Source organism: Argentina silus, assembly GCF_951799395.1.
Source record: "Argentina silus genome assembly, chromosome: 12".
Taxonomy (NCBI): domain Eukaryota; kingdom Metazoa; phylum Chordata; class Actinopteri; order Argentiniformes; family Argentinidae; genus Argentina; species Argentina silus.
In genome coordinates, this window is record NC_139666.1 from 8,918,953 (window position 1) to 8,932,395 (window position 13,443).

Here is a 13,443-nt window from a genome sequence, read left to right on the forward strand (position 1 = left end):
AACGGGACTCAATTTGAATACTCTCATTCAGGTTTGACACCCTTTTCTAGCCACATAACACCTCACTATTTTTGGCAACACAAAACAGCTAATTGTCCCCAGATGACGGTGGATAATTTCTGCATTCATCAGCAAGGCAGTTTTTTTTTACCCTTGAATGGCCTCTGTTGAAAGCATATCTTGCTTCAATATTGGCAACACTGTGTATCATTTGTGAACCAAGATTTAGGTACTCAAAGTTCTAGGTTCAGCCACAACTGAAACCATTCGGTCCACACCACAAATTCAGTATCAGTGGTGTGCACTAGACAACATCCATCGACTGTGATCTATTGAACAGGGAAAGTTATCAAAGAAATGTGGATGGAGGTTTGGTACAGCACGGGAAGTCTGGAGGAGGCTGTGAAACTGGATAAAGCTGCCGCAGGAAATGAAGACACAACAGTACATAAACTGTTACAAGGAAAGTGGTCGTAGAAAATATTCTGCACTACGTTTTGCCATGATCCATAGTGACCTGCCTTTCTTTAACTCTTAACCCGTTGACAATGTACTCCATCCTCCTAAAACACACGTTAAGCTGAGGACAGGGTGTATTTGAGGACTCATGCCTGTACATTTTGCGGAGAGAAAGAGAGAGAGGGAAAGAGAGGGAAAGAGAAAGAGAGAGGAGGGTGTGATAGACAGGGATCTTTTGAGAGCCTTCTTCTATTATCCCTGAGCTGAGTTGAGGCTTGGCTAGGGGACAGAGACAAACCCAGGCAGGGCTGGGGGGGGACCCACTCCTCGTTCCATGCTCCAGTGAGGGGGAGGGAGGGAGGGAGGGAGGGAGGGAGGGAGGAAGCCCACAGGCTTCTGGGCCCGTTACGGAGTGAGGCCTGGAACGGGATGGAAGGACTGTGGCGCAGGGCGACTATCCAAGCTGTCAGTGGGCTCTTGACGGAGCGTTCTGAGGTGGGATCAGGTCCCTCCGTGCCCAAAACGGATCCTTGCTGGGCCTCTCAGTAGATAATTGCATCCAAAAGGTGTTGTCAGGCTGCCAGCCGTGTTGGGCTAGGTCGTAGCGTCTGAGGCTGGTATTTTGGAAAGCCTAAAGTGATGTTATCTATGGCTTACATGTCATAAAACAAAAAGCAAGAACACAGGACTATATTTTCCAGCCTCACAGGCTGCTTATACTGTCATTGACTAGATGTAATGCACATGTACTGAGTTGTAAAAATGTACCGTTTTCTTGTTGCTTTGTTCTACTGTACTCTGTAGTAGTTTAGTTTAGTCTACTGTAGTTCTCTATGAAAATATTTCAAAATACATCTCAGTCAACGTACATCTAGCAATCATACAGGCAAATACACTGTTATGCTGCTGGTTAACATCATTCAGCATAATATTGTGGGTCCATAAGACCCCAGTCATATTTGGAGTAGACTGGTTAAACTGATTTTAGGAGTACATTATGTCTATCAAATGCTCCTGAAAACGTCAAAATCAGGCTGTACTGTGTTTATCACCAATGAAAATATGCCCCATATAAACGGTTAATCATAAGTGATTGTCAACATCTTGCCCTGCCATATGTCATTATAATATCAACTACGCATGTATACATACATGCATATTATTAACCTCATTAACGAAGGAAAGGACCGACAATGATACACAATTATGACTAATTATTCTCATCTAACTTTGAACATAGAAATGCAGTTTTCCATGAAATATGCCTGATTTCTACGATGCCAGAATTAATCTGTAGTGCAGTGGTGATGTACAGAAACATAGTAACATAGTACAGCCATAGTGACAGCACTGGTTGTAGTATAAATCATTGTGGTGTTATTAGTTGTAGTATTCTGTGATTAAGTGGTATAGATTGGCTGGCACACACACACACACACACACACACACACACACACACACACACACACACACACACAGCCTTTTGATTGTGACCAGTAATACAATGTCAAATGAATTAAGTGCAGTAGCCCAACAAACCTATTATAGCGGGAGTCAAAACTGAGTGTGTTGGAAAACCCTGTCAGTGCATAAGTCAGATTGTAGAGTTACGGTGCTCAATTGAATTTCCTGTCTTTTTCAGCATTTGACAACTCTAAATATCTAACTTAAAACATTGTTTTTTGGATTGAATTAACCCTATAACTGATTATTGCATTGTCATAGTTGTTAATATAAGTATCATTGATTTGATTCCAAAAGGTGTGACTGTCATACAGTACCATCACGGCATGTTTAACAAAAGAAAGCAATCCTGACGTCTTCGTCGGAACATTATTGTGGGAAAACTGTGATAATTGATGCCAGACTCCACAGGTGGGAGTGTAATTGCAGGATGTTTGTTCCCAGCCACACATTTATCAGTGCTATCCAAGCACAATTAGAGACTTTAACTGTCACCACACATGTGTTGTCAGGATCTGTGTGAAGATGGATTTCTGAGGATGAGACAACACGTATTTAGAGTACTGAGTGTTTGTCCCACTCAACTGGTAAAATGTATCCGCACATACATCTTATTTGAAGGTACACCACATAATGACAGTGTGATAAAAGTTTTTTTCTTGTGTGGAGATACCAAGCTTATGTATAAAAAGCAACATTTTATTTAGCCAGGTATGTTCAACTGCTGGGCATCTGTGTCTGGGAGTGTCTGCTTGTGTTTGTGTGTGTGTGTATGTGTGTGTGTGTGTGTGTCTGTGTGTGTCTGTGTGTGTGTGTGTGTATACTGTATGTGTGTGTTGTGTATCTTACGTGACTGAGTGTTTTGGGGTGTGTCTCCGAGAGCCACATAAGTGAAACCCGATTAAAATGTGTACACGCTATAATTTCCCATTTATGTCTGCAATTAACCCCAGCCCTGTGCCTGTACCCAGTACATCACTGTTCCATGCCTGTCCGACCATCAACGTTTTAACTTAATTAGAACAGTACGATGATCTAAGGGTCTGGATTGCCAGGGCTAATGGTTCACTAATGATCTCAAATAAGGCGACTCAATTATTAAAGTAATTCTACTGTATATTCACATGGGGCATACATCACCTAGGCTCTCAGACTAAATGAATACTGCTAGAAGTTAGTGTTAATACATCAACTGAAATACTTTCTACTTCTCCACCACCTCCTCCTCCTCCTCTTCCTCCTCCTCCTCTTCCTCATCGGACAACGACAACAACCCCTACTGCCTCTGCCTATGACGTTAACGGAAAACAACCGTTAACGGAAACCAAAAGAAATCCTTCAAATACACACCGCACCCAAACTTTCCCATGAACACAAGCTCACAGTAACACTTGTACAGTAACGGTGCAGTAGCTCACTAATCAGCGGGCCATGGTGGCATGCATGCACAGACAGTGGTACGTGTCCGGCCAGCGGGCCTTGGGGTGATCACAGACTGGAGGGACTCTTGATGTGATCTGACGATTCATTGATATCCCCTCCATAAGCGGACGTGCACGGCCCAAGATGCCAATGGTAATTAATTAGCATCTCGTTATGCGAGCAGGGCATGACAGGAAATGGGAGCTGGACCATGATGGCGTCCCTTCCCTCCTCGCCTGGAAGGCTCCTGCTAATTGGGTCAGGATCATTGACTCCTTCAGGATCACGGGACAGATAATACATTGAGGTAGGGAGGGGGGTGATGGAGCCAGAGGAGGTGGATGGAGGGAGGGAGGGAGGGAGGGAGGGAGGGAGGGAGGGAGGGAGGGATGGCTTGGAGGTTGAAACTGAAAGCGTCAGTCACTCTCAAAGTGAACGGACAGCGCCCACATCTGACCTGAACTAAAAATACCCACGAATAAGACATGGGGGTTCAAGCGTTTGAAAAGTTTCCAGCGAGCATCTTCCCAGTGGACTGTGGGTAAACAACAATAAACTAGGATCACTGTAGGAGTTTATGTCAATAAAGACTCATGCCATCCATCCGTTCTCTCCCCGTTGATTTTCTGAACGTGCTTGCTGTGTACCACGCCTATGGAGGTGGTTAGTTCCAAAAGGTTTGTTTTCCTTCTTTTCTGTAAGGTCAGCAAGAATTGAAAGACAGAAAACAGAGAGCCTGTGGATTTTCGCAAAACCCTTGTGGTAAATGGCAACCATGAGCAGCAGTGACAAAAACACCCACAAAAAGAGGGGAAGAAATAGAATGGTCTAAGTGAAGGTACACTGCAGACAATCTGGTTTCCTTGACCACATCATCACAATGCAAGTACACAGCTCGATATTGAAGCCAGACCCCATGGATGGGGGAAAAGAGGGAAGGCTGGTTCCACACAGGCAGAGAATGAACACCACAACAAAGCAGCTGAAAACATCATAGACTCCTACATTACTGAAGGAACAGCACAGTATACAGCCAAGCCCCAGCCAGGACCGAAATAAAAAAACCTCCACAGTCTCACTGAAGCCTGGGATCATAAAAACACACTCTCTCTCTCCATTTTGGAACGAACGCTGCTTCATGTGGGAGGCACGGACACACACATTTTTACAGTCACACACTCTCTCCGTCTAAAAGTGCTATTTCCAAATCTCATTTGACATCTGGGATAAGGAAATATACAGTATGGCCAACTGATAAGTATTTTTCTCATTATTATTCCTTGATTGTCTTTAAGGTTTTCTCAGTGTTCGCCTCTCCTCTATGGGGATCTGAGAGGGAATGTACCACACTACACTGTTTGCCCTCTGATGGTAGTCCTCTCTCTGGGAGGAAAAAAAGCAAATAATAGATAAATAAATAAATATATCACACATGATCCTAATTTAGTGTGGTCTGGTGTGCAATTTAGATTAGGCATAGGCTATGTATCCATCCAGCCTATGAGAAATGGATAGAGGGAGCAAAAAAAGAGAGAGGGAGGGAGCGAGAGAGTGTGTGTGAAAGAGTGGGAAAGAGACAGAGAGAGAGAGAGGGAGAGAGGGATAGGGAGAGAGAGTGTGTGTGAAAGAGTGGGAGAGAGAGGGAGAGAAGGAGAGAGAGAGAGAGCGAGAATGAGAGAGAGAGAGAGAGTTAGAGAGTGAGAGAGAGTGAAAGAAAGCAGAAATATGTGAATAAGAGCTAAACCACATCAGTAGGTGTGGGTGTGTCAGGCTGGGTCCTGGACCGGGTCCCTAGGGGCCCGTTCTCCTGCCGTTCCCCGTCACATGAGACCTTGTGGCTTGATTATTTGCATGGTGAGAGGGCAGGGGGAAGTCATTCTGTGGTGGGGACAGACTTGGAGGCACTGCCTGGGATTTACTTTGTCCCCCCACAATCCCTCGCAGCCCAGCGACCGTGCGACCAAAACAATGCGTCAGTAACTTCAAGTGAAGTCAGTCAGTCAGATTATTTTTTATAATGATATTATTCAGTGCAGCAGCCTATTGTGCATGCGTATAGCTGCAGAGAGGAGCTGTACAGGAGGATTGAAAGGGACTGAGGAAGTGGATTGAGAAATGTCATCGGTCTGACTGTCAGTTCTGATGCCCTTTTATCTATGTTGGTGTGTTGTAGGTGTGTTCAGTATTACTTTAAGAGAGAGACAGAGCGAGAGAGACAGAGCGAGAGAGACACAGAGAGAGAGAGAGAGAGAGAAAGACAGAGAGAGAGAGAGAGAGAGAGAGAGACAAAGAGAGATGCTCAGGCTATCTCTGAGGGTGAATCTGTGGTACATGAACAGGGGGTTTGGACTAATTGTGGGAGCTGGCATTGGGAACCAAACAGACAAACACACACTCTCTGTGTCCCTACTGCAGCCAGCCAAGGGGTATGTTCCAGTTAGGGAAGGGAGGGGCTCATCAGTCTAAAATGAGTCATTTGGCCTCCTGCGTGGGGTGGTAAATATGGAGAGAAGGGTAGAATGGGATAGAACACCTCTCCTGGGACCAGGGTTTAGCCATATGGCCCTTTAGCCTGGCCAGGACGGTCGGACGGAGGGACGGGGTGGACAGGGGCCAGTCAACTTGCACACGCAGCACTGAGGTCACTTCCCCCCCACCCCCCACCCCCTGTTCATATGGGGCTGCCACACCACAGTTGGGGGAGGGTAGAGGGGTCACACACACACACACACACACACACACACACACACACACACACACACACACACACACACTGAGTTTGATGGTGTCCGACCTTTCTGTCCCCTTTTCTGTACTGTAAATTTGACCCTCTTGTCAATCTGTTTCTCAGAATAGGTCATACATAATAATAGATTTAGCACACCATTTTTCTTCAGTTCATCATGTATGTACTCGCCGCATCTAGCTGTATGTACTAGCCTCTCCTTGCTGTGGGTAAATAGCAAACTGCTCTATTCAATATGAAGTCCTAATAAGAGTTTATAATGAGTATGTTTCTCCCTGCTGTTTTCCACAATACATCCAAATCTGAATAATGAATACACCAACAGATCTAAGCCTACAGTACTAATAACTTCTGTGGTACTCAAAGGTTCATACTCACTTCTGTAGGTGTCTGAAGAGCAGTGTCATGGTGTCATGGTTGGGCTTAGGAAGCTGGTGCACCAACTTCTTCATCTGCTGAACCTTCTGTGTGGAATCCTTCGTTTCTGTTCAGACAGAAGGGCAGACATCTTAGTTATGTCATTACAGGGTAGTTTAACAACATATTGGCAACACTGATCAGCCAGGCTGTATGTTGTGTGTCGATTACCCAAAACAATAGGGGAGATTCTGAGACATTGTTTAATGTGACAACAATATGTTACTGTATGAAGACGGACTATTGTCCAAATGCAAATGCTTAACTGATTGCTCACATCAAAGTGGTATTAGTGAGATGTTAACTGTATTAATGGAAAACCATTAGTGGAAACCATTAGATGCTGTTGTGTTGTACTGTAACACTAGCCTTGATTTGGTGGTCAGTTAGACGTCTTGAGGGAGTCTCACAGGCTCCAACTTACGAGACAGCCTTTAACCATCATTTAAAATCCAGAGACACTAAACTGACCATGATCTACATCTGTTGGCTTGAGGACCTTGAGTCTGACCTATGTCCCTGAGAAATGTCCAATATTAATCATGTTGAATTCGGTAGAGTTCTTCGGAATGTGCTTCCTCTGAGTAAATGCTAGGATGCTATTCTATAACAGGTAAAAGGACCAGGACTACCCCAAATTAACTTTGGTCAATTACTTTGTGCGTCTGATGTGCAGGCTATGCCTCAATGAGAATGCTGAGACTTTGATTGTAATCAAAAATAGAAACCTAACACATTGGTTAGATGAGTTTGATAATCCCAGGGAGAAAATCCTTGTGTTCCACATTCCTGATAGGGCCAGGGGACGTCAACACAACCCAGGGATCAAGCTCCTGCTCTTCTCCCCAAATTTCCAAACAACTTTCTGCGTTAATCTGAACAGATGTTGTGCTTTCTGTAATGCTACTCCATTTAGGAACAGCAACACGTGGATGTGTGTGTGTGTGTGTGTGTGTGTGTGTGTGTGTGTGTGTGTGTGTGTGTGTGTGTGTGTGTGTGTGTGTGTCTGTGTGTGTACTTACTGGAAAGATAAGAGTGAGACAGATAAAGAGTTCTTAAATAATAACAAGAAAATCCAGTCTCCAACCCTTGATAAACACAACCGTCTGCAGTCCAAACACAGTCCCACTCACTGTGTGACATCAGAGCCATGCCGTGCAAGGCTTTCCCATCCATCTGTTGAAAGCTGCTACCTGTTTTGTTTTTTTGTTTTCTTTCGACATCCAACAACAGCAAAGTGACAACCTCCTGCTGCCACTACCGGTGTTGGGCATTGTCACCTCACCTCCTGAGAGAACCGCAGGTTAACTCGCGGCCGCCTGATGGACTCAACGCTGCATGTCCCCATTAGGGCGGCAGGTTGTTAGCAGACAGGCCGAGGGAGGAGAAGGGGACAATGATTCGCCCCCTGTCTGTTGTAGCTCGCCGCAGAGGCTCCCCTTGAGCACGGCTACAGCAGATGTCTGCGTGTACGCCGAGCTGGCACGGGCGCAGGTGGCAGATGCCTGCGTCGGGTGCCAACCCCCGCCAGTTGGGCACAGATGGACAAACACGTTCTGGGAGAGAGAGGAGGGCCCCTGACCTTCTGCTCTAGGTGAGCCTCCCTCGCTGGAATGCGTGGGAGGAGAGAGAGGGGAGGGGAGTGTTTCTCAGTGACTGTGTGGTGTGGTGTGATGGGGGAGAGCTGTCACTCTGTAGGTGACTGTGGTGTCCTTTTGATCAACTACTGTACGCATGGAGGTTGTCATTGAAATCACCTCACTTGAATTGGAGGCGAGATGAAAACACGAGACGTGTCGTGGTAGCAAAACTACTCTTTGAAAGAAATAATCAGGTTGAGACTCTGTTATATACTTAAACTGGTCATGTTCAACTTCAGAATAATGTTCAAAGGCATCTGCTGTGCAACCAATCGATAGTTGTGGAGCCTCTAAAATATTGAATGTAGTCTTTCCATTACTGGCACAAAGGACATGATTCATTAATTACTTTGCCGTTGGTGGCTGACATATTGGAGATGCCCCTCAGCTCACGATTGTGGACAGATGGTGAGGACAGTGTCATTAATTTAAAGCAGGCTGAAATGCCCTGTTAGGAAGCTAGCATCTCAAATGCTGATTCACGCCAGTGACACACACACACACACACACACACACACACACACACACACACACACACACACACACACACACACACACACACACACACACCAAAACCAGTAGCATGACACATGAGTTCACACAGGTACATACCAGGGGAGGCTGGTGGAGGTAGAAATCGAAGGACGGGCTTATTGTAATGTATGCAATGGAATGAGGAATGGTGTCGGAATGGTATCAAACACACCTCCACTGGTACATACTACTGTTTATAGCACTAGGTATGTATGGAAGCCAGTTGTATAGAACATGCTAATGCTAATGCTAATGCTAATGCTAATGCAATCCAAAACAAATGTCTACATCCTTGTACTTTACTCTATGTAATTTCACAATCAAACTTTTGATGATTACAGTGACGGGAGTTACTTGTGGCAACCGCACCGAACACAGGGTGGTCTGTCGACTACTTTCTCCCAGAAGCCAAATTTCCCTCCTAACGAATCCAATATGAGTATGGATCCGGCAAAAACAGGAGCGAATGATGGGAATCTTCTCCTGGGAGTGGCCGTAACCCACAGAAAACCACAGGAGCATTTGTCATGTCAACTTCAGTCCCAGGCTACAACATTAGGCCGGTTTGGGCACCAAGAGGGGATTGAGTGATTAATGGCCTGTTATGACAAGAGAAACCATTACAACTCCCAGTCGAGGTCTGCATACAACAACAAAAACAAACACTCATGAAATTGAATACAGTTTTGGGGTGTAACACAAGCAGCAGTAATGTGATCCTGAACAAATATTCAACATTGAACCTGGATGGATTGGATCAACAAGGTAAATGACAAACTAATGCCTAAAGGAAGTTCTTGTGATTAGTGTAATAACCTTTTTTCAAAATAGTGTGCATTTGTGCAAAGTAATTTTTTTTCTTTTCTTATTGTGTCACTTGAACAATTAGGCCACTAATAATAACTGTCTAAAATCCAATTTGGAAAATAATCTGCATGTGTAGATTTCCTGCTCATTCCATAGAAGTTAGATCTCTCTGAATATACCCAATTACTCGACAACAGCCTCAAGTTCTATTTCTCATCCCTTTCTTCACTTTCAGATAAGTGTTTCAATCGGTGACACTGTGACTAGATACACACTCCCCACCTAAACCGCTGTGCACCTAATCCTATTACAAACACTGAGAAACACTAGTTTGTTTCAAGAAAAGGCTCGCTGTACCACCTCATCCTCAGGCTTAGTGTACAACTGGCTTCCCAAAGCCCCCGTCAAGGCAAATATTAGCAGAAAGCAAATAATCCTGCAGGTTGTGATTAAGATTTTAAATGGATCCCAATTGTGTGCTTTTGGTTAATGAATAACAAAGTCTTGGAGGATATCGCGTCTGTAATTTATTAAACATGAAAAAGCTCCTTGATGAAATATAGAAACTAGATATATTTTTGCATTTCAAACGATTTGCATGGCTAGCTTACTTGCATGCAAATGAGGTGGAGTTTCAAAGAGTTATATGAGGAAATTAACTCATAACTATTACTGAATGCCCCCGTTTCCTTAAAAAAAGGTGCCATCTTGATCAGAGGTAAACAAATCAGTGAAGAAGCACCACTGAACAATTCAAATAATTGAAATGCAACCTTTTTGAATGGGTTTAAGCACAGTACTACAGCATCTCCGAACTTGTTAATGTGTTCAGTCTCTCATTGCATATTTATGTGAGTGCTTTGAACCACACCCACCAACACAAAAACAAACAAACACATAAACATAATTAATACTCATTACGAACTAAGTTCGTCAGTTAATAATCAATCTGTACTGATAATGAGTGCACTGCTCTCAATAAGTCTGAATAAACTGAATAAAGAAATAGTGGATCAAATGCAAAACTCAGAAGAACAACTTTTCTACAATAAGTTTTGCAGGGCTTTATGGGACTTACAGGCAGTGGAGGTAGAATCAAAAGCTACAATATGTCCTACATTTTCAGTTCTTTCTTCCGTAATGGTGATTATTAACTAAACTAGGCCAGACCATAAATATGTGCAATTATTCATATGTTAATGATGGGTCTTTGAAGCTTGAGAAGTGGTGTGTTACCCAAGATGACCCAGGGCTAGCGCTGGACTTTACCAATTTCCAAGAAAATTCCTGATGAAATATGCATCCGATGAGCTGACCCAATTGTAGCCTAGCCCTGCAGTGTGGAGGATATCTCCATGATAACCATATACAGACACTTTTCAAACGGACACAGAACACTTAGGTAAATTTCAATCTTCCGTTTGTCATATGCTGTACATGCCGTGTGTTGTCATAATAGATTGTCAAAATCCTCATAGGTAACGAGGTAAGTGGGTAAACCAACTCTGACTATGATACAATTATAGATTCCCTTGATTCTCTTGGAAAAATGTTTTCTGCCTCGCTTGTGTGTCAGTATAGTGAATAAATCAGGAGAGTGTACTAAACTGGGCTAGTTAGCGATGAGAAAGTCCCTGGCACGGTGGAGATTGTGAAGCAGCATTCATACTTCTCGCCTGGGTGGCCCAGTTACAAACTCACATGACTCCATTTCCATGGTTACTGAGGGCACAGACAAGGACCAAACAACTTGGGAAAATGTGCCTTTTTCTAATTAGCATTTTTGAATTAACAGAATAAGAATTTTAAGGATGCTGAATCTCTGGAAGCGAGACTGGGGAAAAAAACACTTCTTGTTAAGAGAGGTCAAAACTGTTTAAATGTAAACAAACACTGATGCGTGTATGCACACACACGCGCGCGCGCACACACACACACACACACACCCCCCCACACACACACACACACACACACACACACACACACACACACACACACACACACACACACACACACACACACACACACAAAGCAGGATGTACTGCATCAATGCATACTGATACCATCTATTCAGTCATACAGTAGCATCGCTCATCTGTCTGTATTACTCCCACCGACGTCCACATTCACTGGCAACACTGACAACACTGCCCCCCGTCCTCTACAAACCAACCCTACGGTTTCACTGTTCAAACGACCACTATGTCAGCGCTCAAAAACTAGATAAAACTCAATTCATCAGTGTTTGCATTGATTTGCCGTGAACAAAAAGGCGCGCTTGTCTGTGAGACAGGTGGCTGGAGGTTCCAGATCCCCCCACTCTGATAGCAGGGCCACACATGAATAATAGATTGTGTAAGTTGGTGCCAGGATCATGGCCTGCAAACACAGCTGCTCCTCTCAGCCTTCCAAGAATGAACAGCTTCACTGGGAGGGAAGGGAGACAGGGGCATGGGCCCCACCTGAGAACCTCAGACAGAACAAACTCATCACAACGACGATGCTAAGAGAGAGATGCAGGGAGAGAGATAGAGAGAGAGGGAGAGGGAGAGAGAGAGAGGGAGAGGGAGAGGGAGAGGGAGAGAGAGAGAGAGAGGAGGAGAAAGGAGAAGAAAGAAGAGGAAAGGAGAGGAAATGAGAGGAGAGAGCGAGAGGAGGGAGAAGAAGAGAGGAGAGGAGAGGGGAGGGAGAGGAGAGAGGAAGGGGCATCTGTTCATACAAGCAAGGGACAAAAAAACGAATGAAAGTGACAGGAAGAAACGAGGGAGGTGTTGGACTAAAGATGTGGTAAGTGTTTGTGTTGCAATGCATGCTTCCCGACATGACACAAGAGGCTGACACAAAGTCCATAAAGAGATATGATTGAAACAATGATGTTGGCGTGTATCCAAGGACATATCAACCACCAACCATGTTGTTGTGTTGGGTACTGTAATGCTTGTTAGTCTAATTTTCCATTGGGACACAATCTCTCTGGGAGCTTCTGTGAATGAGCCACAAGTCAATTCACCACCACCCCACCCAGCACAACTACACAAACACACTGCCAATGGTTCTGGTAAGCTTAGACCACACTGTTGGTTCCTGGAAGAGCCATTTCAATTAGGGTCCTGGTGATGTGTAGCTTGTTACAACAGAGCCTCCCCCTATTAAGACCCCAGTATAGGCCCATAGGGTCTCCTCCTAATGCCACCCCCATTACAGGCCCAGCCAACATGGCCGACGTGAGGCTAATGATGACAACCAATCTCCTCCATGGCCACCATGAGACTCTCTGAGAGACTTAAATGGGGGATGATAGATGGGCGCGGGGCATTGAGTCAAAGAGCTCTGTTTCGCTAACAATGATGGTCACAGATGTGGCCTTCCTCCTCTTGCGCTCCAGCTATCTCAGCATGCCTGGTGTATTCTCTCAATGAAAACATTGTATCTTGTTATGTTCCATGTAGATGAGGCAAAGGCAGGTGGTTGCCATCTCTAATGCTTTGTAATAGGCTGATGATATATCTCCATGAGATTTCACAAGACTAAGAACCACAATAAGGGGTTAAGGTTTGCGAACCCCCTAGTGTTTCATACATCTATGCGACTTTGACTGACTCTAACCCTGGTTCAACATCATACACGCGCTTGTTTGAAACGGAAACCAATGTTTTTCATCATCTGCCTGTTAAATTGTACTCTTCATTCATCCCCTCCTATTACTGTTCCAACCAGCGCGTTTAGTCACAAATCTCTGCTCCTCCTTCTCCCATGGTTTTTTCATCTCTACAGCGGAGCAACGTGTACCAGGTTAGCCTAATTACACCTCCCGCTATGAGGGGCTTCCTCCACTGCTAATTAGTTGTCTAAACGCTGTCTGAGAGTCATCAGGCCGGCACATGCTCATCTGATTAACTGGATGTTACCACCTTGAGCGCCAGTGGGGATTCTGGCCTACATTCTCAGCATGTA

At 44.6% G+C, this 13,443-nt stretch overlaps 1 protein-coding gene across 2 annotated transcripts in view; it reads right to left on the bottom strand.

Moving 5' to 3' along the window:
* arhgap15 (Rho GTPase activating protein 15) overlaps positions 1 to 13,443 on the bottom strand; it is a 41,993-nt gene that overhangs the window by 995 nt on the left and 27,555 nt on the right. For both annotated transcript variants that reach the window (XM_083681996.1, XM_083681995.1), the window contains exon 12: positions 6,470 to 6,575. In XM_083681996.1, coding sequence (XP_083538122.1) covers positions 6,470 to 6,575 — 106 coding nt within the window. The remainder of the gene's footprint in view (positions 1 to 6,469; positions 6,576 to 13,443) is intronic.